The sequence below is a fragment of the Cyprinodon tularosa genome, unplaced genomic scaffold (assembly GCF_016077235.1).
Source record: "Cyprinodon tularosa strain WSP-4 unplaced genomic scaffold, ASM1607723v1 ctg356, whole genome shotgun sequence".
Taxonomy (NCBI): domain Eukaryota; kingdom Metazoa; phylum Chordata; class Actinopteri; order Cyprinodontiformes; family Cyprinodontidae; genus Cyprinodon; species Cyprinodon tularosa.
Window position 1 is genome coordinate 384208 of NW_024039070.1, and position 25820 is coordinate 410027.

The window sequence follows — 25820 nt, forward strand, 5'->3', positions numbered from 1 at the left end:
TGCTCCCCTTTCCCAGGCTGCCTCGGGGGCCTGTGCTCCTGCTGGCCTCCCTCTGCAGAGGATAATAAAGCCTAGATCCTTTTCCTTCTTTGTGTGACTGTGTGTGTGTTTGGCCCATTGGCAATGAGGGCAGCCAACATGTGACTCACTCAGTGTGAACCAAGCCACTTTTCAAAAGGACACTCAGTTTTCAGGCAATCTGCAGAGCAAACACAGAGCATCTGTTCTTTATGCTGCAACAAACTGAACTCAGCCTCATACAAAATGTATTTCAATCCTTTCTAGGCTGTTTGCCTTACCCTTATCTGTGCACACCTTATAAAACAACCCCAAGAATGACTACAATTTCTTTATTCATTTTCTTTTACTGAGTTTTTTTTTTAGGTTAAAATACATACCTTAGAATTTTTTTATCATGTTCTATAACTATAAATTTTTTCAGCAGAATAGGATTTCAAATCACTCCACTTAAAGCCAGGTAGTTACTTCTGATAGGAAGTGAGACATGTATGGAGGACCAACTCTGCCATATTTATAAAATAAATACATAAATAAATAAATGCTCAGTAAATAAATAAGCATGCAATTAATTGATTGCTTATTTATTTATTGAGTAAGACACAACCCCTTCCTCGTTTGCATAATAAGGCAGAAATGCATAAAGAAATGTAAAAACAACAGGAATAAATAGCGCTGAAGAAATAAAGAGGGTAAAAATTTACAAAAGAAGAATAAAACAGACAAAAATTTTAAATCATGCACAGAAATACTTTAAAAATTAGTAATAAATAAATAAAGTTGAAGATTATGACGGATAATAAATAAATTAATAAGGTAATTATTACAAAGACAAATAAAGAAGCCAATTGAAAGAGATATATACATTTATGTGTCACTGTATAATTTAATTTCTACCTACATTTATTTGTTTATTGTATTTTGGGGGGCAATACATTGAATGCTTATTTATTTATTGAGCATGCATTTATTTCTGTATTTATTTTTAGATATGGCAGAGTTGATCCTCCATAGAAAGATGTCTCTCAAAGTGATAAAACAATGTATAGATTTTAGTTTACCCTCTTTTGCATCACAGAAATCTAATCCTCATTACTGCTAACAGGTTCCTGAACGTTTCCACTGGTGTTTAGATGATTCATCTTGGTGATAAGCTCCAAGCCTCTTTATGCTTTGAGGTCAGAGGTGCATGCTTTAAACCTTCACTTTATTCCTTCCCTGACCTTTTTTTTCCCTTTAATGTCTTTTACATAAAGTCATTTCCGAAAAAAAAAAAAAAAGATATAAAGGTAAATTGTTCAAATTTTGTCCAAATCAAACAGCTTATTAGCATAAACTTGTACAGAAAGGAATGTAAAACTACCAAATCACTACTATTTTATCATATTTCTTTGTCTGCAAAGAAAATGAACATTAGCAGTTTAAAATCATAAAGCATCACTTTTATTTCAAATGAATTACATCACAGTTTTCAGATTAGCTACAAATCAAATATGTCTTAAAAAAGTAGAGAAATCTTCACCAACATAACATGTTAAAGCTTTGCTTTGGGACTAGGCAATAAGTAACATTAACAAGAAAGTACAAATAAGTAAAAAAAAATAATATTCAAGAAAAGTTTGAGCACTTTAAATGGTCATTTATTTATTGATCAAAATACTGAAACTCACAAATACCCAGCAAGTAAATCTGATTTCACATCAAATGCTGCTCTTCATTTTATACTAAAATATGTGCTCATTCAATGTCTGGTTATACAAAGTTATCAAAGAAAATCTAACAATGATAACATTTTTCCTTGAATAGCATGCCCAAGATAATCATTCAAACAATGACATATAGATTTTAGAATAAATGCATCAACAGGAACATTTTATTTACTAGCAGTGGAAAAATACTACCCGCAAGCCTCAAATGGCACGCAAGTCAGTATTTATATAAAAATACACACCTGATTACAGAAGCTGTACCCTCTTATCCTTGCCTTTCCTCCTGTTGCCTTAGTTAATAAGTAAAGAAGTTGGATGCAAGCTTTCTACTACTCCACATACTCTCAGTATGGTCACTTACCCACTTTTTACACCTTCTGGGAATGCAAGATATTTCAGGCTGAGAAGTCTGGTTTCAGCAAGAAAAAAAAACCTTTGTTTTATATTTGACAAATATTCTGATTATTTCCCTATATTAGACATAGTTTTAAAATATCCATATAAGATATAGTAAATTTTATGTTTTATATCGCATTTATTTATTGGAATATATCTGATAAATGATATGAATGAATCATGTGACATTTGTTAAGTTCTGTTTACCTCTGCTTGAGATTGTGAGAATTGCTCTCCCGTTACTAAAATTTATGCAATCAAAGTCTCCTTTCCTTTTTGTCAAGAACAGCCACTGAACCTTCAGAAAAAAAAAATCAACTCCCTGTATGTTTCTAAGGTAAATTCAGTGGAAAAAAAAGGAACCGTTGCTTAAATTCTATTTAGTTTTGGTTAAAAGAAAAAAAAAAAGAAATCTTAAAATGGGGATACTTACTGTACACCATGTAAACCTAGAGCAGGTCACAGGGAAAACTGTCATAGCTATAAAATCCATGCACTTGTTGGTGCAACAAACTGTTCATACATAGAGAAAAAAACAAAACAAGAGAAACTTCATTTTCTGGTTTACAGACAGATTCTGATTAATTTTCTACATCAAGGAATTAACTTTCTCTGCTAAAATTCTACTAATCACCTAATACTGAAACTATTGAATTGAATGTTGAAAGTTTCCTGAATTCTAGTGGTTATCAATCTAGCAGTGGACTATCTGATGATGTAAGGCAGCTGTAATGTGTGGGCTGTTATAGACAAACCACCAGATCTCATTTAGATCCCTCAGAGTCTGCCCTCAGCTCTCTCACGGCTGAGAAAATGGACACTTATCCAGTAAGAAGGCCTCTAATGGAAAAATCAAACCCCAGATCACGTCCCCCACTGGCTGCTCAGCAGGCAATATTTCCACATGCTGTTGCATTACATCACTGCATCAGTCTGAGCCTGGATACGATTGCTGCAGAAGAGCAGCATAAGAACAAATTTGCCTAGATGACCTGGAGGTATTGTTCTGATTGCATTTCCCTATGATTCAAACGCCACTAAAACAGGCATAAAGCTTCATCTAGGCAAGGACCAAAAGCTCTTTTCCCCCAAAAGCAAACAGGGTTACACCATTAACCCTACCCATTTAGCTCTTGCATAAGTTTAAGAACGGTTGCAGCCCGACAGCATCAACATTACATTTAATACCGAGTGCGTCATGTCCACTTTGAAAATATCAGAAACTAATTTTATCCCAGGTCACACTGGTCAGCTCCCCTCTGCTCTTTGTACAGTGGCAGTGCTCCAGCATTCACAACAACTGTTAAAGCAGGGGGAAGGTGAACACCACTCTGACTTAGTAAAGAATAAACATCCTGCAAACGCATCTGCATCTTTAAAGGATCCCACAGATGTCGTATACAAGCGAAGGTTTTAACCAGGTGATGGAGAAAGGCAGCTCTGGTTAAGAGGCCGCAAAGAGCACTGTGGAAACAGGGATCCACAAGGAGAGCCAGCCAAGAGGGAGTCAATGTTTTAGCTAAAAGAGAAGAAAAAAAGTTTTATTTGAGCACATAAAGCGGGAAATATTCCAGAGTTCAGCTCTAATAATTTAACACCATACGACATGTGTGACAGTGTACCTGGCTGGAGCTGCTCACAGGCGCTAAGGTTATCCATTAGCTGTGCTGCATTCTCCATTGCCCAATTAGTTAGTGTCTCTGCCAAAGCAGAGGGTTGAGAGGATTTCTCAGCCATCTGCAGCAGGTAGGGCAGCAGGTGTGCAGACATGATGGAGGGCTCTGCAAACACATTCACCTCATCCTGCTCGTACAGACTGGAACTCCTGCAAAAAAAAAAAACATACCAATTATCACCTACATATATATATATATATCAATATCAATAGACCTTTGATTTGTGAACTTGCAACCATAAATTTAAATATATTTTATGTGATCAACTGAGCGATAAATAATGGGATGCGCCCAGAATGTGTCAATAAATTCCAAAACAAATCCATCCAATTGCTTTCAGAAATTCATAGTCGTCAGCCTATGTTTTGGATGATTAAATTATTTATTTCAGGTTGAACAAAGGTATTCTCGGCCGCCCTGGTGGTCTGTGGGGGAAATACCGCACTTGCAATTGCAGGAGCACCGACCCGCACCCACAGGCTCAGAAGTCTCGCAAGAGTCGGTCTTGCTTTACGGCGAGAACTGCTACACGCCCCCAGTTAAAAGCATGCTCGTTGCTAGCGCAGTGGCGATATTTGTGCAGTTATCATGGAGGAACCAGAGAGAAAACAGTGAAAGCCCATGTCGGAGCAGGAAAGAAAGAGGAAAAGGGCTCTGGACAGAGAGAGGAGTCGTACACAGGTGAACATCGGGCAAGCTTTTTTCGAATGGCGAGAGCTAAAGAAAAAGAAGACTGCAAGGCTGACGCGGACCTCGCGTTTCTGCTGATGCGATTGTAAGTTACATTGGAATGGTTTCTCTTTCTCTGTGTGCATGTTCATACTTTCACTGTGTTCGTCATTCGTTGTGTTCGCCTGTCTGCTAAGCTCAAAACAACTGCGACTGGCTTGACGGAGAAACCAGGAGAACAGCTGAGCATATTTACGACAGTGCACTTTTACTTTCGCCCTCTGGGGGGAGCCTCGCTGGAAAATCACCCCCGGTTGCATAGTATACCTTTAAAGCCAAGGGACACAGCGATAAAGTTATGGAGAATTATTAAACAAAGTGAGGTCATAAAACGATACCCTCAAGATTTTACAACACCCTACAGCTCAGTTTAGTTCATTAAATGACAAAAGAAATGGGTATGACCTACATTTCCCAAGAAATGGCTGACCACCTGTGGAGCGTTAATCGGAAAACCAAACAAGACGCTCTGGGCGGATTTTTATATGTCTAAAAAGTGCTATTTTGTATTTCAACAGGATTTAGATTTGTGTTGAAATTTGTGTTTGTAAAGGGAAAAAAATGTCAAAACATTCAAGTGTTACGGCTGATTTTGCAAGGCACTGTGCAGATTTAGTGAAGTAACACACCCTTCTCTTACTGAGGCTCCTCTCAGCACTGATCTGATGTCAGCCTGAGGTAGGTGGGAAAGCAGCAGTTCTAGCATGCCAGGACTGTCCCAGCATTCCTGCAGCAGGAGGTCCAGGAGAAGCTTCAGAGCTCGGTTGACCTGCATGATGCAGACACTGCTCTGCTTTTCAGCTCGTCTTGAATGATGCAGCAGAGAGGCAAAACGGGCAGCTTTCTGCCTCACCTGCTGGTTCTGATCCTGCAGTAGGTACAAGCCTGTGTTGATCAACCTGCACCAGAAAAGTGTTCCAGATCTTTTAAGCATTGCAACCGGAGACAGTTACTGAAGACTAAACAACATGATATGATTTCCTTCATACCTCATCATGACTACAGGGAGAGAGCTGTGCTCTCTAAGGCTGTTGATAAGAGGGACACCAGCTGCACAAAGAGCGTCACCACACACCAATCTGAGGACTTCTGGGGCCTCTGCAGCCCGCTGAATTTCCAGAATACCGCACCAACGTTGAAGAACTGATGCCTTTAGACTACTTAGAAAAAAGTGAGATGAGTTAACATGGACTAGAATTATAAAAAAAAGAATTCAAATGAAAAAAAAATATACAAAAATTATAAAAAATAACCTGGTGCTATTTGATGATAATTGGGAAAATAGTAGACTAGCAGCATATAGAGCCTGAGACAGGAACTCCGGTCCACCTTTCTGAACCTCTAAGTCCTGAAGTAATAAATGCAAACACTCCAACAGGCAAGGCTCCGTGTCGGAAAGAGGCGGAGGCAAAGCAGCGCCACCATCAGTCATCACAGCAACCAGAGCTGCGAGGTACTTGGTACGATAATCCACACTGTCGTCCAGCAAAGCTTCCTTCAAGTTTAACTGGATATAGAGAAAATTTAAAAATGACCATCAGTTAATAGGTCTAACAGGTGCTAAATACTAAATTCACCCTGAAATATAGTGAACTAGACAACAGAAAGCAAATATGGATTTAGCTCTAAACTCTGACTTATTCTTGAACAAGGTTTGATCTAAAAGAACAACTGCTTTACAATGAAGCATATATATTATATTATCAAAACAATCACCTACTGACACATTCATTTATCAAAGGAGAAAACACACATTTAAGCGCAAACAGCAGTTTCAAAAACATCCAGACTAAGTTAGATGTTTGTCACACAATAAGCTGCTAGACTGGTCTTTTTTGAAAGCCTCTTTTGTATTCAGGTTGTTAGTTCAGTTCTGCGCTTTACCTGCAACACCCTCTGGATCAGTTCTTTCATGTCAGCCTGATGCAAACTCTGTTTATCTAGCAGCCACGTGACCATTGAGAGCCTCAGCTCAGGAGAGGCTGCAGAAAAGTTCTCCCAGATTTGACGAGCCCGCGTTGGATCTGCACAGAGGAATTCAAGGGCTTCTTGATGGAAGGATGCCAAGCCAATCTATAGAGAGCAGAAAGTTAAAGTTTATTCAAAATTTCTCTTTTTTCTAAGTCATTGTTTTAGTCCTAAAGAGACCAATCAATATAAAAACAATCTTAATTTAGAACACACCTCGAGACCCTGCTGAGGTGCATAGAGATCATGCATGAGTCTGTCACTTAGCTGCAACAGAAAGGAGTCACAGGAATGTCTTCTGAGAGATTCAGCAACACTGAGGTATACTGCTCTCACTAGGAGGCAGCGCTGAGCTGTGGTCCCCAACCACATGGAGGCCTGCATTCTGCTCACCACCTCACATAAGTCAGCAGAAACGGCACTACCAACATAAACACAGCAGAGCTTTAGGGCTGGGGAATATCTGATGAATATTTCAGCACCCTCTGTATTTCCATCTCACCTGTCAGGACAGAGAGCTCGCTCCAGGAGGGCTTTAATCTGAAGCAGCTGGCCGTGGAGTCGATTGTGGCATAAGGACTCCTGTGGACCAGGGAGCTGAGAGGTCAGCTTCACGATGAGGTCCATGTACCCAGAAGGGGGTGTCATGGCAACCAGAGCTATGGAGGCCATCCTTCTCACACTATAAATGGGACTGGCAGAGAGCTGCAGTAATGGAGGCAGGTAGTCCAACAGCATCCTGTCAGAGAAAACATATATGGATATTCACAGTCAGAAAAGCTATTATTAGTTTAGGAGGGATTCACATGCAGAAAAAACTCCTATAACATGTTAGAATGAGATTCACAGCTGAATATTACGGTTAATCGAATCATTGCAAATCTATAATACCTCCCATTCAGACTGGAAACTGAGATGTTACGCTCTAGGTTATTGTTATCTATTATTCCACAAGTCTGCATGATTTCCTAAGAAAAACAAAATCTGCTCCAATCATAGTGTCTAGTTTTTTATCTTGTAACTGCCTTTTTTATGCATTGAAGAAGCAAACATAAACAAAGGGATGACTAACATCACAACACCAGACTTCATGCTTCATAATGTTGCATACTGTTTACTGCACATGAATGAGACCTATTTAACATCAGTGGAATGGAAAGCAAACAATAACTACTGTGATGAGTCCTGAACTCCAGGCTGGAGTTGGGCCAGCAGAGTGAGGATGGGGTATAGTGAGGGCTGTAGATGCAGCTTCGCCCCAGCGGTCGGCCTTTGGACGTGTTCTGCTGCTTCTCTCAACTCGCCAAGGAGGAAAGGTTGAAGAGGAGGGTAGTGAAAGAAGAAGGCAGCAGGGGACATGCTGTGCTGGATGGGTCCGGTCTCCACACTGCTGGATCGCTGGCCAAGCATTCGAGAGCAAAGAGAACCTAAGACAGGACATTTTAATGAGTGTAGATTAGAGGTGGTCATAAATAAAATTAGTTCTATGTCTATTAATTCTTTACCTCAAGGTGTTATTTTATGATTATTTAACATAAAGCACATCATAATTACATGTGTTGATAGTGTTAGTCCATAGATGGATTTAATTACAAGTTTATGACCACTATTATGGAAACCACATAGATTGATGGATGGATAGGCACAAAAGAAAGAGAAGCAGATGGATTAGCAGACATATATGGACTGATGCAAGTACAGACTGATGGACACAACTTAAAAAACTGAAACTCATGTCAGATGAAAACATTGATATTTCCAGAGTTGGGAAGAACTGGGGTAGAATGACATATATATATATATATATATATATATATATATATATATATATATATACACTCACCGGCCACTTTATTAGGTACCCCATGCTAGTAACGGCCTGGAAGCATTCCTCAGGGAGTTTGGTCCATATTGACATGATGGCATCACACAGTTGCCGCAGATTTGTCGGCTGCATATCCATGATGCGAATCTCCCGTTCCACCACATCCCAAAGATGCTCTATTGGATTGAGATCTGGTGACTGTGGAGGCCATTTGAGTACAGTGAACTCATTGTCATGTTCAAGAAACCAGTCTAAGATGATTCCAGCTTTATGACATGGCGCATTATCCTGCTGAAAGTAGCCATCAGAAGTTGGGTATATTGTGGTCATAAAGGGATGGACATGGTCAGCAACAATACTCAGGTAGGCTGTGGCGTTGCAACGATGCTCAATTGGTACCAAGGGGCCCAAAGAGTGCCAAGAAAATATTCCCCACACCATGACACCACCACCACCAGCCTGAACCGTTGATACAAGGCAGGATGGATCCATGCTTTCATGTTGTAGACGCCAAATTCTGACCCTACCATCCGAATGTCACAGCAGAAATCGAGACTCATCAGACCAGGCAACATTTTTCCAATCTTCTATTGTCTAATTTCGATGAGCTTGTGCAAATTGTAGCCTCAGTTTCCTGTTCTTAGCTGAAAGGAGTGGCACCCGGTGTGGTCTTCTGCTGCTGTAGCCCATCTGCCTCAAAGTTTGACGTACTGTGCGTTCAGAGATGCTCCTCTGCCCACCTTGGTTGTAACGGGTGGTTATTTGAGTCACTGTTACCCTTCTATCAGCTCAAACCAGTCTGGCCATTCTCCTCTGACCTCTGGCATCAACAAGGCATTTCCGCCCACAGAACTGCCGCTCACTGGATGTTTTTTCTGGACCACTGGACCATTTTCTGTAAACCCTAGAGATGGTTGTGCGGGAAAATCCCAGTAGATCAGCAGTTTCTGAAATACTCAGACCAGCCCTTCTGGCACCAACAATCATGCCACGTTCAAAGTCACTCAAATCACCTTTCTTCCCCATACTGATGCTCGGTTTGAACTGCAGGAGATTGTCTTGACCATGTCTACATGCCTAAATGCACTGAGTTGCCGCCATGTGATTGGCTGCTTAGAAATTAAGTGTTAACGAGCAGTTGGACAGGTGTACCTAATAAAGTGGCCGGTGAGTGTATATCTATATATATATCTCAGAGAAGCATTGAAAAGGTTTGTTTCCCCAGCACTCAGGTAAAGTCAGCTATAATTCAACCATTTTTTATAATATATATGGACAATTTCATCAATACAATGCTGTGACTTTTAAATCCTTTGCCAAAAGTTAACCAAACTATGACTAACTCATAGACTAGATCTTCTCAGACTAGAAATAACTAAAACTAAACAAAAGATAAGCATTAATAAAGTCATAGTAACCAAAAACTCAAATAGAATGAAAAATCCCAAACTATTATAACCTCGGTCCTCAGCCAATAGTACTTCAATTTCACATTATGTTTATTTCTTTCCCTTGCTATTGTTATCTTTTGCATTGTTAATTGTGAAAACACAACCATGTATGTAAAGAAGCATTGTTATTGTCTGTGAATATGTTTTGGAACGGCGCTCCTGTTTTTATCCACAAATGTTACATAAAAAAAAATAAAATAATAGGAAGATTAATACTAAAGGTGCAGGTTATTATAGTGAATAGGCAAAACATTTTTTGTGTCTCACTGTAAAGTTGCAAAGCAGCATTTCTCATGGCCCAGCAGGGAGATCTGAGGAGAGTCAGAGACAATATGGCCACATCAGGAGCAAACTGAAGAACAATTGCTCCCAAAACTGCTCCGCGCACCAACGCCTGCAGAGTGTGAACAGCACACACCTGTGCACAGGATGAAAATGAACACATAGCATTTTATTTATTCTTTATAAATAAAACTAAACTGAAAGCTGCTGTACTGTCAGCAGACCTGTGGGAGGTCCAGGGTTTGGTCCCAGTTCTCATCAACAGGACGTCTGGCCTGTTCTAACAGAGTTTGCATACTGAGGGTCAACAGCGGCCTCGCCTTACTGGCCTCCTCTGCTGACAGAACGCACAGGATCATGATGGGCAACCCTGCAGCACGTCGGGTCACAGACGCCGAGCGGGGGGACTGAACAACCTGCAGTCCCTGAAATCATATCAGAGAGGAACACATCTGTAAGGAAGAAGTTTTCTTTTATTAGCAAAACATAAAAAACTACTGACTTCTTTGAGTATCTGAGCTGGAATATCCTGAAGGTCTGGATCATTGCTGCTCAGCAGAGAGGTGCAGAACTTTGTGAAGCCTAAACAGCAGCCCTCTACTGCCCCCTGGGGATGAAAACAAAATCGGTTTGAGAATATTCAACATCATTGTAATTATGGGCACGAATTTCAGAAAAGAAATGTGTTTGTTGATTCATTGAAACACCATATTTTACAAGATGGGTTTATCATTTAAAAAAAGAGCTGAAACTATTTTTAACTGAAAAATCAGTACTTTTTCCTGATCTGCTTGGAGTCAGGATTATACAGACTTCAATATCAACCTAAAAGTAACTTAATCCTTAAAGTTCTGCTAAAGATTCTACAAGGAACTTTTTGAGGATCTAAGAATAAAAAATATAGATAACAAGATTAAAGTGAAAAAAAAAAACTAAACTCAAATACAGATAACATAAAGAAATAAACTCAACTGAAATCAGCTGCTGTGGATATGGGCAAGCCCAATGGTGAAAATGTTTTACAGTCAGAGTGGATGTATAAAAGCTAAAGAATCATAATTTAGGAATTACATTGTAAAATGGATCAATGTGAGGCTTTTAAAACTGATAACACTGCACTAGCTGTTAAGCATAGCTGCAGAGGAATCATACTAAGGGTCTGTTACTCTACTTAGAATAGAAAATGTAGAAATTGATTGATTTAATGTCTAAAGCCCTTTACAATGAAACCAAACACAAAGGGCCAGACGAAAAAATTCACAGGGGAAAAAATCTATATGTTTAAGCTAAAACTAAATATGAGAGGTTTGAAAAAAGAGAAAAATAAAATCCAGCCACATACTAAATATATTTTCATTCTGGGTTTAATTCATAAAGTAAAAGTAAGTTTTAAACTAAGGTTAACATTCATTCTATTAAAGTACCGTCCTAATGAAAGTAAATAGACAGCCTAAAAGGTTTGAGGATCTTAGCAGCAGATAGGGCCATAGTTTGAGACCATAGTATAGGCTGTTTTAACAATAGTGTGATTAAGGGACAACTAAGTTAGAGTCATTTAACCATGGGTTATATATTTACGTCTGTACGTTCGGACCTAGTATTAGATGGTGATCATATCCAACTTTTACAGCTTTTTTTTTTATTGTCATAACACTGTCACATGCTCAGAGCAATGAAATGAACTCTCATTTAATCCATCCCCTTGGGGAGCAGTGTAGGGTTAACGGTCTTTGCTCAGGGACCCAGAGTGGCAGTCTGTGGGCTTAAACTCAGAACCTCAGGATTACAAGCTCTATCACTCTGCCTTTTTTATTTGTGTTTTCATCATAATTCATGATAATTAAAGGAACCTAACTCCTGTAATGAAAATAACTGAGATTGTTTGTTGAATCTAACCCTACAATCCTGGAAGGAAAACTGTTAAAATAAATTTAGTAAAGCTCAACATTAGTGAGTATAATAATGAATGCATGCACGCCGCTGATTAGAGTTGTATATTTTGAAAAAAAAAAAAAAAAAACATACCCAGTGGCGGCAATTTAGAAGAATATCCTTAAATAATTCTGAAGCCCTCCTTAAATCGTCTTTAGCCCAAAGACACTCAGAACGTTGTTTGGATTCTTTCAGAACTTTCTCCACCAAAGATCCTAAAAAAATTCCAGTTTCCTAATGAAAAGAAATGGAGCAGAAACACAAATCAGTTTTTCCACTTTCTAAAAGCAGACTTGTGTTGAAGGTAGGGATCTAAATCGTGGACGTTTCACCTTAAGAGAGACCCAGCAGCAGGTGAGAACTAGGCTGTGCTCTTCAGACAGCAGGATGCAATCCTCTTCATCCATCTGATCACCTCCAGCCTGCTGGGATATCAGAGAGCTGATGGCGTTTCCCATATCACAAAAGGAAGGGGGAGCATCTAAAGAAGAAAAGTTATTCAGTTTGCATTGTGAAAAAAAAAAGATCTGCAATGATCTTTCCCTGCTTCTTAATGTTGCTTGATTACATTTTTCAGCAACAAAAGCCTCCCGGTCCCCATGAAGAACCGCAAGCAACAGCAGAGAAATATTCTCCAGAAGATCCAACAGCTTAGTGATGAGACTTCGGTCAATTATAGAACAGATATCATCAGCTGCCTCCAGCAAACACCTCTGAAGAGCACATAACACGCCTGAAACATAAAAATAAGATTCAAGTTAAGAAAAAGATTTCTCATCATTATAAATATGAACGGCTGATAACAGTCACCATGTATAGGCCTGGTTCTGGCAGAGACCATCATGTCCACTTTGGCCATCAGGTAATGCTCCTCCAGCTCCTTCACTAGGTCTCTGACCACACAAAAGGCTTTGGGATTCCTTCCAGGGTTGACAGACAAACCTAGACTGCAGTCGTCACACCGATGTCCTGATCTACAGGAAGAACAGTCCATACTTCATCATCTAAAAACAAACATCCATTAAACATTTTCATTACGCCCTATAACAGTAGAGGAAGTAAAAAAGGCAATTTCTCTCATGAGACCATCGAAGTCGCCAGGAGTGGATGGGTTCCCATCGGAGTATTATAAAAAATTTGCAGACAAACTGGCTCCAATTTTGACGGAGGTCTTCAAAGAATCACTTGATTTGGGGAAAATGCCGGACACTTTTAATGAAGCCCTAATTTCCTTAATACATAAAAAAGATAAGGATCCTATGGATCCCGGCAGTTTTAGACCGGTGAGTCTTATAAATGTAGACTGTAAAATTCTGACAAAAGTCATTGCAATTAGAATGGAAAATATATTGCCACACCTAATTCATATGGACCAGGTGGGATTTGTGAAGGGAAGGACATCATCAGATAATGTCCGAAGACTCCTGCACCTCATGTGGCAAAATCGCAATAATGACACTCCAGTAGTGGCCCTGTCGTTGGATGCCCATAAGGCCTTTGACAGGGTAGAATGGAGCTTCCTCCAATACACTCTGAAAGCATTTGGATTTGGGGAAGGCTTAATCAAATGGGTTAGTGTGATCTATGCAGACCCTAGAGCCGCTGTGTCAACAAATGGGTTAGTTTCACCTTTTTTCAAACTACAACGCGGGACAAAACAAGGAGACCCATTGAGTCCCCTTCTGTTCACCCTCTTTTTGGAGCCCTTAGCTGCGGCAATCAGAAATAATGAAAATATCAAAGGTGTGGTGCAGGACTCAGAAGAACATAAAATGTTCCTGTATGCTGATGATATTCTACTTCTTATTAGGGATCCTTCCACTTCAGTCCCAGAGGTTTTGTCAACAATTGAACATTTTTCAAGGTTATCAGGGTACTTAATCAACTGGCAGAAGTCTGAGGCCATGCCAGTCTCAAAGAACTGTTTCCAAACTCACCTCTCACAGTTCCAATTTAGATGGACCCCTGTTGGTATGAAATACCTTGGCATTAAATTAAGCCCGGAGTTGAATAATATAATCTCAATCAATATAGAACCACTGCTCCATAACTTAAAAAATAATATAGATAAATGGAAACTATTAAATATTACTTTGTGGGGTAAAGTTAATACCATTAAGATGCTGGTTGCCCCACAATTCAATTATATTTCAATGATGGTACCCCTGATTATTAGTAACACCTGGTATAAGAAATATAATGAGCTAATCAAAACATTTTTATGGAATGGGAAGAAACCGAGAATTGGTCTTAAAAAACTTTCGGCTCTGAGAGGGACAGGAGGGATGGCACTCCCAGATTTAGAATTATACAATATTGCATTTGAATTGAATAAATTATCCAGGCATTGGAAAAAGCAAGACTTGGATAAGGGATGGGTTAAAGTTGAAAGGGCATTAACAACTCCTTTTGAAGTCATCCAGCTGCTTTCTCATAAGCCTGAAGGTGAACTACAATATAACCCAATTATACAACATTCTAAATGGGCATGGAATAAGGCTCACAAAATATTGGGCATCTCCTCATATAAACAGACTTACTCCTCAGTTTGGAACAACCCAGTAGTGCGTATTGGGAAATCTCCTGTTTATTGGAAGAAATGGTTAATAGGAGGGGTCCAGAAGATTGAGGATTTGTACAGAGATAACAATTTCATGTCATTTGCAATGCTGAGAGACACCTTTAATCTTACAGATAAAGGGGATTTCTGGAAATATTTACAAATAAGAAGTAGTGTAGGTTCAGTTTTTGAGTTGAGCAATATACAGGGAGAAAACCCATTACAGGCCTGGCTAAACTTACCAAAAAATTTCCAAACTGCATCAATGTATTACAAGAAGCTTTTAGGTGACCAAGGTGCAATATGTGAAGGTTTAAGACTGAGCTGGCAAAAAGATCTTAATATTAATATTATGCAAGATATGTGGGAAAATGTTGTTTCTAATGTAGGATGGGCCACCAGGGATGCAAGAAGCAAATTTATTCACTACAAAATTATTCATAGATTTTATTTTACACCATCCAGATTATTTAAAATGGGTTTATTACAGAAGAACACCTGTTGGAAATGCAATGGTGATATTGGCACATACATTCATGTATTCTGGGAGTGCCCCCTGGTGGCTCCATTTTGGACAGAGGTTGTAAAATATCTGGAAAGATGTATTGGTTTACCTATCCCAGCATCACCACAAATGTGTTTGCTTGGCAGTAAATGTTTTATACCTCCTGGGTTCACTATGGACACTTACAAGTTTGCTGTGACTGGTTTTCTTGTTGCTGCACGTCTAATTTTACGAATATGGAAAAGCCCCCACAAGCCACAAACATCAGACTGGATTAAAATGATGACAGAAACTGCTTCATATGAGAGACTGTTATCAAAAATTCACGACACTCAGGATAAAACAAGCCGGATTTGGACATATTTTTTTGAATTTGTAAAAGGATCTAACTCTGCTGAACTTACTGTAATCTAATTACAATGTGCCACTTTTATATTTTTGTTGTATTGTTCCTGAAAAAATAACAATAAAAACTTAAATGACAAAAAAAAAAAAAAAAAACATTTTCATTACAACCATAGTTTTTAAAGCTTGTTGTTCAAAATTATGCACTAAATAGGAGGTCTTCAACAGGGGTCCACGACCCCTAGGGGGTCCACAGCGGTACTGCAAGGGCGTTGCAAAACTTTTGGTTGATTAGACTTTTTTTTATATTCCCCCCTGCAATTTTTTCCACTAATTGAAATGTATTTAAATACACATTAACATGAATTCAACACACTGTAGTAAACAGATAAATGGAGGCAGAAGATGTCTTTCAGTCTTCAATGCACACATTCAGCGACACACAGCTCTATCAAGCTGGGCACCGTTTCATTCACAACACTTGTCCCATCAACCAGGCAACAGAATCAGAAATACTCCAATAATCCCAGGGAGAAATTACTTTTGTTACTTTACCATCTGTAATAAGAGTGATTATAGGACCAATTGATAAAACACAATTTCATACAATATATATAATTAGGGGGTCCCCGCTCCATCTCGCTATCAGTTTGGGGGTCCTTGGCCCGGAAAACGTTGAAGACCTCTGCACTAAAGTATTACATAATGTGCATCAATATAAAAAAGCCTAATTTCTGGAGGAAAAAAACTTTTTTTTAAATCACCCTGATGGCAACATCAGGCTGTCAGGAAGCCTTTTTTGTTTAAAAGGGAAGCTGATCAGAGTAGATGGGAATATGCAGAATAGACAGTTAAATACTGGACAGTCCTTTAATAGGCTGCAAATATGAGTACATCACTACTAACTCAGCCATGGTTACAAAGGAAATGTTTCGATCTGGAAGTCCTTTTAAACTCTTAAGGGCCGGAATCCTTCATCTTTTCAACGTGTTTCATGTCTAACACATCCAGATCGAACGCATCGACTTCTGCAAAGTTCTGCTAGGAACTTCGTATTTAATTATGGACCATTAAAAACCGCAGTTTATCTTCCGTGGACCAAAGTGAGTGCTTTTAGGGGTCTACGCACTAAGCCAGTGCAAAGTTCTTATGCCTGATGCCCTTCCTGGCATTCAGACCCAGGTTCCTCGCATCAAAGACGCAGGTAACAAAAGGAAAGGATTATTTGCACTATTTGTTCGTTTTTTTCCACGACCATAACAGTGCATAACAGTATGAAGAAAACCTCTATTTCTGGTAGTAATAATAGATAAATATATAGAAAGCTTGCTATGCTTTTATATTCACACATAAATCCACATAAATGCATGCAACACCTTTCAGCATTGTATATGTAAAAACCATTAACCAAAAACCACTTATTTAAACTTATTCACAATAATTCTCTAAACTGTCCTTTTTTTTAAACACATAAAATCCTGAAACTATGAGGCTTGAGAATGTAAAGGAAACTAAAACTAAAGGGGTGTGAATCATTTTAAAAGATGAGGGCTGAAGAGGAGACAAGGTTTACTTCTGGAGGAGTATTTTCACCATGAGCGCTCCCATCTGAGCCTCCTGCACCCGAGGGCTGCGCAGAAGCTGGCTGCTCCTGACCTCCAGGACTTCAGCAATGTCCGCAGGGAAACTGGGAGGGAAAAACTTCAACAAAATGGTGGCTGAGAGCTCCCTGATCTAAAAGAAATAAAAAGGCTTTGCATTAGATTTCATTCAGGTTAGATGAGGAGAAACGAACGGCTCTGCTGAGATAAACCTACTTCATTTGTAGAGTCTTCTAGACAGCTGAGCAGAAGCAGCTGCTTGGCTCTGCAGAAGAAATCCCACTGCCCTCTCTGTCTGGCACAGGCAATAAGAAGGCCTATATTTGCTGCAATTAAGTCAAACTTATTTATTAAATATCTAAATCACATTAATAACTAATAGGTATGATGCAAAGGAACATGCACATGTAAGAGGACTCTTCAACTTTTTCACATTCTGCTGCGAGCTTTAATGTTGCTCACTGGGATTTTACATGAAATATCAACAAGGTCCATTTTTAATAATGAAATTAAATAACAATCTGTATCAGTATTCCAGCTCTTATATTCTACAATCCGTTAAGTAAATCCAGTCCAAATAAAGGCCCTCAGAAGTCACCCAATTAGTGAATGGAGTTACCTCAGAACTAAGGCCTTCAAGCCAAACTAACTAGAAGACCAAGGAAAGGGCCAATCAGAGGCCCAAAGGTACAGAGATCCAGGGTTTTAGTGAGCCGCACTTTTCAGATTTAGCTTTAAATTATTTCCTTTCATTTCACCTTCTAACACATCTTTGATCCTACATATGAGATCCTATTAAAATACATTATGCTTATGAGTCTGCAGTGCAGCAAGATGTTGGAAAGGCTTAAGGGGTGTGAATACTTTTGGAAGGTCCTATACTCCATAAAAAAATCTTTTTCTTTAGTGGCTCACCTGGTGGCTGTCCTTTCTTTTTGTCGGGGCTCCAGGTGTCTGTGCACGTCTCCAGGACTGCAGACAGCAACAGAAGCGCTGTCTTCTTCCTCTGATAGCTGTGTCCAGGTGAAAGGAAGCTGTATGGAAGCTGACCTAACCACTCCACAAAGCCTGGATGATGTCAAAAGAGACATAAAAATCAAAGATGGCAGTTTCTAACAGATCCTTTAGCTCTTTTTTTCTCTCACCAATCCCTTGCTCCAGAATATTCTCTCTACATTCATGGCTGGGATTTTTCTTTTTGCCCTTCTCTCCTCTGATGTGTGCCAAGCATCCATCTCTGATACGAACCAGAAACCTTCTCACTGCAGCCTGAAGGTGCTGTCGGAAAGGCGAGGACTCGCAATTCAAATTCTCAGGAATAAACTCCTTCAGTATCTTCATCTCCTCTGTGCTGGGGACGTCTCTGGTCTTTGGGCTGCAGCAGAGCAGGTTGAGAGCAGCCAGACGGATTTTGTCATCCGCAGCCCCAAGAGCCAGCTCCAGTGTTAAAAAGGTGGAGCTTTCCTGCAGAGCCCAGGGCGAGCAGCCACTGATAGCACGGTAGGAGCTCAGGATGCACGCCCAGGCGTGCAAATGGCCCGGCTTGTTGGGGTTTAAGGAGGCGAGCAGGTGATGCACGGCAGAGGAGAAAACCTGAAAGGTGCAGGGCAATAAATGTGTGGAGCTGTTGTTCTGTAGAAGAGTGATGTCAGATGTAAGAGCCTCCACCAGGAAAGGCTGCCAGCTCTTTGCCCAGCGTCCTGCGAGTTCCAGCTCAGAGAGCGAAGCTGGAGACTCTCGCCTTTGCTGCTGGATCAGACACTTATAAAACTCTGCTGCACAAGGTGACAGGTGATTGGTCGATAGGCACTTCAAGAGATGACTGGAAACCTCACTGTATTGATTCAACATCTGAATAAGAACAGAGACACACACAAAAAAAAAAACATCAGTTACTAAAGGTAATAAAGAAACATTCAAAACATTGTTAAATGCTCACCAGATCCGTTCCCACATACGGCAGCAGAGCACAAAGGCGGTGGTATTTGGCTTTTGCCTCCCAGGGTAGTTTCAATAAGCGCTCAAGAAGGATAAAATAAAAATTCCTCTTGGTGTCACAAAACTGCTCAGAGTCCATGGCATAAAGGTTCAGTAAGAGAGTAAAGGCACTGCTGGCAAACTCAGGCACCCCATCTATCTGCAAAACACAGACACACACAAGCTACTAAGGCTAAAATCGATGGGATTTTTAAAATGAATTAACCAAACCATCTGATCGGTAAATGCCCCCTTTAATCCATCCATTTTCTATCACGCTTTATCCCAGCTGGTGCCTATCTCCAGAGGCGGGGTACACCCTGGACAGGTCACCAGACCATCGCAGGGCAACACAGAGACAAACAACCTACACACACACACCTAAGGAGAATTTAGAGAAGCCAATTAACCTAACAGTCATGTTTTTGGACTGTGGGAGGAAGCCGGAGTACCCGGAGAGAACCCACACATGCTTAGGAAGAACATGCAAACTACATGCACAAAGACACTGGGCCAGGAATCAAACCCAGAACCTTCTTGCTGTAAGGCAGCAGTGCTACCCACTGCACCACTGAGCAGCCCTGCACATTTAATTGGCTCCACATTTATTTCCCCCTGGGAAAAAAAAAAACCTAATAAATGCATTGAGTAACACTGCCAAAAACATGACAGTGTGTGTTATTTCTGAGGATTTTCATTTGCCGTACAATAATGATCGGTGACTCACTGGGCTTTCTGCATTGGTCCAAATAATGTCAGTGAGTTTCTGCAGCAGCCTGCTGTCGTCAGGCAGGAGGCGGGCGCCGGTCGCCTTCCAGATATCATCAACACACTCTTTCACTCTCCTCAGCCACAGGGTTAACACTGCAACAGTGTTTTGGGTTTAAACAGAAAACCAAATAACTTAAAGGGGCAAACAGATGGTATGGATCTCACTCACCCTCAAAGGCAAAGTAGTGGCAGTCCTGCTTCTCTGCACAAAGATTAGAAACAAGAGGAAACAAACCATCCAGCAGCAAACAGGTCTTAAAAAAAAAAAAAAGAAGGCATTATAGACATTGCGCTTGGAAAGTTCAGCACCTGTTTCATGGTAACTCTCTCCACCTGAAGGCTGTTGGGGTTCGGACTCAGTAAGATGTGAGATCGACAGCAGGTGAGGAGGCCTCTGCTCAAAGCCAATCGCTTCACTCCGTCCTTCCCTGCTGGGTTGCACTGAACCTGCAGAACCCCCACAGTGAGCTGGAAGAGTTCTGAGAAACAGCAGAAATAAAAGCCGTCCGTCAAAAAAAAAAGTGTCTCAAAATGTGGGAAAAAATTATTTGGTGCGGTAAATCTGCCCATGCATTATAACCTGAAAGAGTAACATCACCAGGGCTAACATTGTTGGTATTACCAAAATTACAGGTGTTTAACCATTTGAACATTTTTATATCATTCTGTTTCTATGACATTATATGGATAATTCCAAAGATGGAAGACAAAATAAGTATTTTAATTTTTTTTTCCACTTCTATAATGGTCTTCTTCAAGTTATTTTGTAATGCACGTTAAACATTTTTACACCGGTTTTTCATCACCTTGCTAAAAATAAATCTGTTTCTGGTATACATCTGGTCCTCCTCCAGTTCAATCTGCTAAATGTTCCTATTTGACTTTGAGGTATTTTTATTAATAAAACATGTAACTGTTCCAAAATAACAGTTTTATTCACTTGAACAAAGAGCATTTATGCTCAATAAGAAACAATTCACTTTTTTTTTACTTTTTTGTCAGACTGTTTCAAGTAGGTCAAATTTACTAGCAGCTCCCAGTGAGTAAAGCTGGGCTTTGTGGATCCTTTCTTTTTCCCTGTGTTGAACTGGCTGCTTGTCGTGAGAAATCTCCTCTAATTTAAAATAATGAGGCTTGTGAATTGACAGAAAAAAAACCCAACAACTCTCATTTGCTCCACCTAATTGATCACTTGATTTATTCTTCTAAAATATGATAAATGATATTTACGGGTGGTTGGATGAGCGGCCTGCAGCAGGCTCCATGCTGCAGCGTCTGCAGCTCCGCTCTGAGACGCCGTGTTAATCAGCATCGCCACAGCAGTTCCTGCCAAAAGACGCGTGTCCCTGTTGCAGCACTGCATGATGGGTCAAATAAATAGCTTTAACAACACATGTATATCATCTGACAGACAATATGCTGTAAAAAAAATACACCTGTCCAATGAGTATGTCCATAAGAGCCTGCAGGATCCTCTGGATTGCCTCTTTGCTGCCGTTCTCCTCCCAAACCAGAGGAGCAACTTCACTCCACAACAGCTGAAACACTTGCAAACACACCTGCAGCCGTTAAAGTTCACATGTTAGAAGGAAAGTTGAGGTTATTTCAATACAGCCTGCTCTGCGCTGTGATTCCTATTGCATGTTATATATGTACTTTGACAGCAGTGTAACAGATCAGTCCATCTCTCTGGGATTCCTCTTGTAACAGAGCAGGGAGAGTTTCCGATAATCTCTGTAGCATGGGCACGCAGGATTCCAGCCAAATCCTCCGACCAACTGCACTGTCCTCCAGGAACATACAAGCTAGAATCATGTAGAAACAGTTAAATAGATGTTAGATCAGAGACGTACTAAAATACTATGCTATGGTCGCTCTGCACTTACCTCTCTGCAGATCCTCCAAGGAAAGAACCTGAAAAAATTAATCCAAATTATTTCCAAGAACTGAAGTGATTTTAGGAAGTGATCAAACTAGGGCTGAAACTAATGATTATTTTGCAAATCGATTTATGTGTCAATTATTTTTTCAGATTATTTGATTAATAATCATACAACTAAAGGTTCCTTAAAGAATTTTTCACTAAATTAAACTGGGTGAAACTAAAATGTTTCCACTTGAAGGGTTCTGGATAGAGCATATTGACAGACGAAAAAGTTTTCTTAATCTTAAATGCTAAATATTTTTTACATTTTGATATAATTACTGCTCCATGCGGGTCTCTCTGTGACCTAAAGACATGTTTCACAGTCTCTATACTCCAATTAACAATTTATCGATTACTAAAATAGTTGGCAATTATCCTTGATGAATGATGATATCAATAATCGATTAATCAGATTCATTTTTTCAGCCCTAGATCAAACGAATTCTGTCACATGTAGCGATATTTTTCTTTTCTTTTTTGTGTATCTTTTTTGACAGATGAAAAAAAGTCTAAATTTGAATTTAAACGATGAGATGTGGCATGAGTCTGTATTCATTCACCCAATTGGGGGAGTCCTGCTGGTATGAATTTAATCACAGGGTAAATACAGCTGTTCTGGGAAGGACTTTTTAAGCACTAAATAAAAGCTTACCTTAAGATACAAAACACAAAAAATAAGTTGACTAAAAATCCAACATCAGACACCAGAAAACCCTCTAAGAGGAAATTTGAAGACATGAGTTCTGAGATGATTTCTTAGGTCACCGTGGACCATAAAGCTGGCTGCCAAGCATTCTGACCAAGCTGTCGATTATCCACTGAGGTTCTGTTATAGTCAAGGCACAGGCGTAACTTTCTGAAGGCCTGGTGGGGACAGTCCCAACCAATTATCTTTGCTATTCTTTCCCCTTCCGTTAATTTACTTTAGCTAAAGGTAACAGAGGTTGGGTGCAGCTGTCTGTGTTCAGAGCGTTTTTAGTCCGTGTTTTTTTCCCTCTCTCCCGTTGCTCCTGTGTTTCGGTGGAGTAACTGTAGCTCCATCACCCACCACCCAAGTGTCGCCACAAACTTTCATGACAAAGTTACACACTTGAGTCAAGGCATGATGAAATAGTTGGGTACTATTTTTGGCAAATTTAAATAGTAAACTGAACATCACTGTAAGCTTCCAAGTAACTGTTATTTAATCTGCCTGTATGATATGACTGATCTCTAGAAACTGTGTTACAGTTGAGTTTAAACTCAAACGCCTTGAGATAATAATTGAACTTTATTGATCTCACACTGGAGAAATTTACCTCTGCATTTAACCCGTCCCCTTGGGGAGCAGTGGGCTGCCATTGTGAGGCGCCCGGGGAGCAGTGTGGGGTTAAAGGTCTTACTCAGGGACCCAGAGTGCAGGCTGTGGGGATCAAACTACTACTTGCAACCTTCTCAGATCACAACACACTGCTTTAACCAGTAGGCCAACACTCCCCAGGTGAATTAATTTGCATCAGTTCACAATTTGTTATATGTGTAATGTGCAGTATAATTGAAAACAAAGCATCCAAACACCAATGATGGTGTGTGTACCTGATCACTTTTCACTATGGAGTCAAAGATGTGCAGGGTTTCTTTATAAACCAAATGCTGATCCACATTTTCTGCCAGATGCTGCAGCATCTGTGGAGCAGAGATTCAGTTTTCATTATGTATTATTTTGTTATGTTATTTTACAAGAAAAGCATCAAGTTGTGGAGCTCACCCGGTCCACTTTCCGGCAGGCTGTGGAAATGTTGACCATCTCCAGCTGCAGGGAAAGGAGGAGTCTGACCAGAAGCAGCTGATGTTCTTCCTCCAAACCATGAAGCTGTTCCTCTGAGATCTGCCTCATCAGCTGGACTGCCTCATCCAAACTGCGCTCCTTGCTTCTTTTAACGCTGCTCCTGTTCGTTTAAACAAGTGGCGTTTTTATTAGGTTATAAACGGTGCATAGATACTTAGAAAACGTTTCACAAACCTAGAGGATTCAGAGAGTTTATTGACAAACAGCTGGAGGATCTTGCTGCCATTTCCAGGTGTTAGATCTTCTCTGATAAGTAAACCCTGCAGAGTTTTTGTCAGATTTTCAAACGACATTTTAGATTTTATTCCTAAGTGCGTCTGCCTAGTGTTAGGACATGACTGAAAGCACGCTGCTGTTACTGCTGACAAACTTCTACTTCTATGATTCGGTGTAGGGATCACTCTGCGACATGCTGCCATCTAGCGGCCGAAACTTGCATAAACTGAAGTGACTTTAGAGTTCAAAGAAATTTACAAAAATATAATTTTTTTATTCCTTAAGGGGACTTATATATATGGAGCTGCGCCATACATTTGTTTTAAACTAAGCTCGTGTCCTTATAACAGAAATTTCTACATGATATATTTCTGTTTGAGTTTTATTTTAACATGTATGGATATTAATCTGTATGGGGTGCCAGTAACCCCCTTATTTTTCTCTTAAAACACTCTAAATAACATTAAATATTGCTCCTAATTTTTGACTGCTTAACTTAAACGGCACCCCATAGATCCGTTCTACTTTTAGCTGAATAACCTTTCGTTTCCTTTTTTGTTTCGAACAAATTCTGGACCCACTTTACATTTATTTGTTTCGGAGTTAAAGAGAATTGGGTTTACGTTAACTTTAAACATATTTAAATGTATGTATATTTTTTTGTTAAAAAAAGTTACAAAACAATAATTTTCAATGTATATCTTATTGTGTTATATATATGGTAAATCTATTAAATTCTCAAAGCAAAGATTTGCATAAATAACTAATGTTTCAGTCCTTTAAAACTGAATAAAATAATTTTGAAATATCTTTCAATCCTATATTACTTATTAAAGACCAAATGTAAACCCATTTACAACATTTTTTTTTTAATTTCAATGTTTGTTTAATTGCTACCTCACATTTTTCAATCAGTTTTTTAAGTCAGTATATATTTAATATTTTTTCTTTTTAATATTTTGCTTTTAATTTGCATTTTGTCTGCAAAATCAAGCAAATATAAAATATGAATATACAAATATAAAGAAAAGGGGATACCTTGCGTTAATTCTAAAGCAGCCTCTGCTTGTGCCTCACAGACTAAGAGATTTGATATTAAAGACTTAACAGATTTTCTAAATATACAGGCACAAGACATGACTTTGAATAATATAATGTTGTGATTTGTTTAGATGGAATCTGAAGCTCTCCAACTAGTAAATGCAAGATCATATGATTGCAGTTCTCATTTTCAATTCTAAACCTGCATTAGCAATGTCCTTTTCAAAGGATAAACATATATGTTCAAATTAATAAATAATGTGAATGTGTTAGACTGTGAGATGGTACATAGACTTAGCTGAGGCAATATCACTGCAGAAATTACATTATAGAGGATACTTTATTATTGGGTGGTCACCAAAAGTAATATTTTTCGCTGCTTTTCATTGTGTAAATACAGCTTATGGTATTACATAACATTTTACAAACCAAAAAAGAATAAAACATAATACATAGAAATGGTTAGATCTGTGTGTAAATATTGAAGAATCTGTTTGAACTATAATAGGTTTAAATGTTCTAGAAAATTGCATTAACATAAATAAAACATTTGAAATTGAATGCGTTTGCTTTGTTTTCTTGTGATCTCATATTTTAACAGTGGTCCACAGCATAATTAAGAGACAATCCAGCAAAATGACTTCTTTTTGATGCTCATGTGGGCATTGTAAGTTGTACTTATAACTTTTCCTACTTCACAAATAATTTAAATAATTATTTCAAATTATTTATGTGAATAGTTTTGGAAATGATCCAAATCAGCAGAATTTTAACTGATGCTGTTTTTTTCTTTCCATAAAAGTTTTATTAAATAATGTTCAAGTTTAGATGTAAGGACTTAAATCATTAAGATTTCATAATCCTTGGACCAAATTAACATCCTCAATGTGGTGCAATACAGATTTCCTAAATATATGATGAACAATTTCAAATATAGATTTGTTAGCAAGATTATAAAATGATCATATTCACCAGAGAGGAGAAATCTTTCGGGTTATTTCAGGTGTTAAACATACTCTGAGGAAATACATGCTTTTGATACCAACCTGAACTGAGGATGTCG

The 25820-nt window shown here is 39.1% G+C and overlaps 1 protein-coding gene across 3 annotated transcripts; it reads right to left on the reverse strand.

The window, feature by feature from the left end:
* Positions 1-1636: 1636 nt before the first annotated feature.
* Positions 1637-23870, reverse strand: si:ch211-225b11.4 (thyroid adenoma-associated protein homolog). Of its 3 annotated transcripts, none has more exons than XM_038295563.1 (31): positions 23675-23870; positions 23420-23600; positions 23248-23337; positions 21632-21659; positions 21402-21550; positions 21182-21304; positions 20976-21102; positions 20079-20224; positions 19915-19999; positions 19702-19838; positions 18937-19134; positions 18143-18848; positions 17913-18065; positions 17214-17323; positions 16970-17130; positions 12797-12960; positions 12555-12719; positions 12319-12467; positions 12080-12220; positions 10557-10661; positions 10279-10479; positions 10040-10190; positions 7671-7923; positions 6999-7235; positions 6713-6917; positions 6413-6601; positions 5782-6035; positions 5518-5685; positions 5158-5427; positions 3746-3948; positions 1637-3642 (listed from the first exon to the last, which is right to left on the reverse strand). In XM_038295563.1, the coding sequence occupies exons 1-31, from the start codon at positions 23791-23793 to the stop codon at positions 3353-3355; spliced, it is 5658 nt and encodes a 1885-aa protein (XP_038151491.1). In that variant the 5' UTR covers positions 23794-23870; the 3' UTR covers positions 1637-3352. The 3 variants fall into 3 exon arrangements, with proteins under 3 accessions (XP_038151491.1, XP_038151490.1, XP_038151492.1); XM_038295562.1 differs by having other exon boundaries at positions 5518-5688; XM_038295564.1 differs by lacking the exons at positions 19915-19999; positions 20079-20224; positions 20976-21102; ... (4 more) ...; positions 23420-23600; positions 23675-23870 and adding an exon at positions 19508-19589 and having other exon boundaries at positions 5518-5688; positions 19702-19834.
* Positions 23871-25820: the final 1950 nt, after the last annotated feature.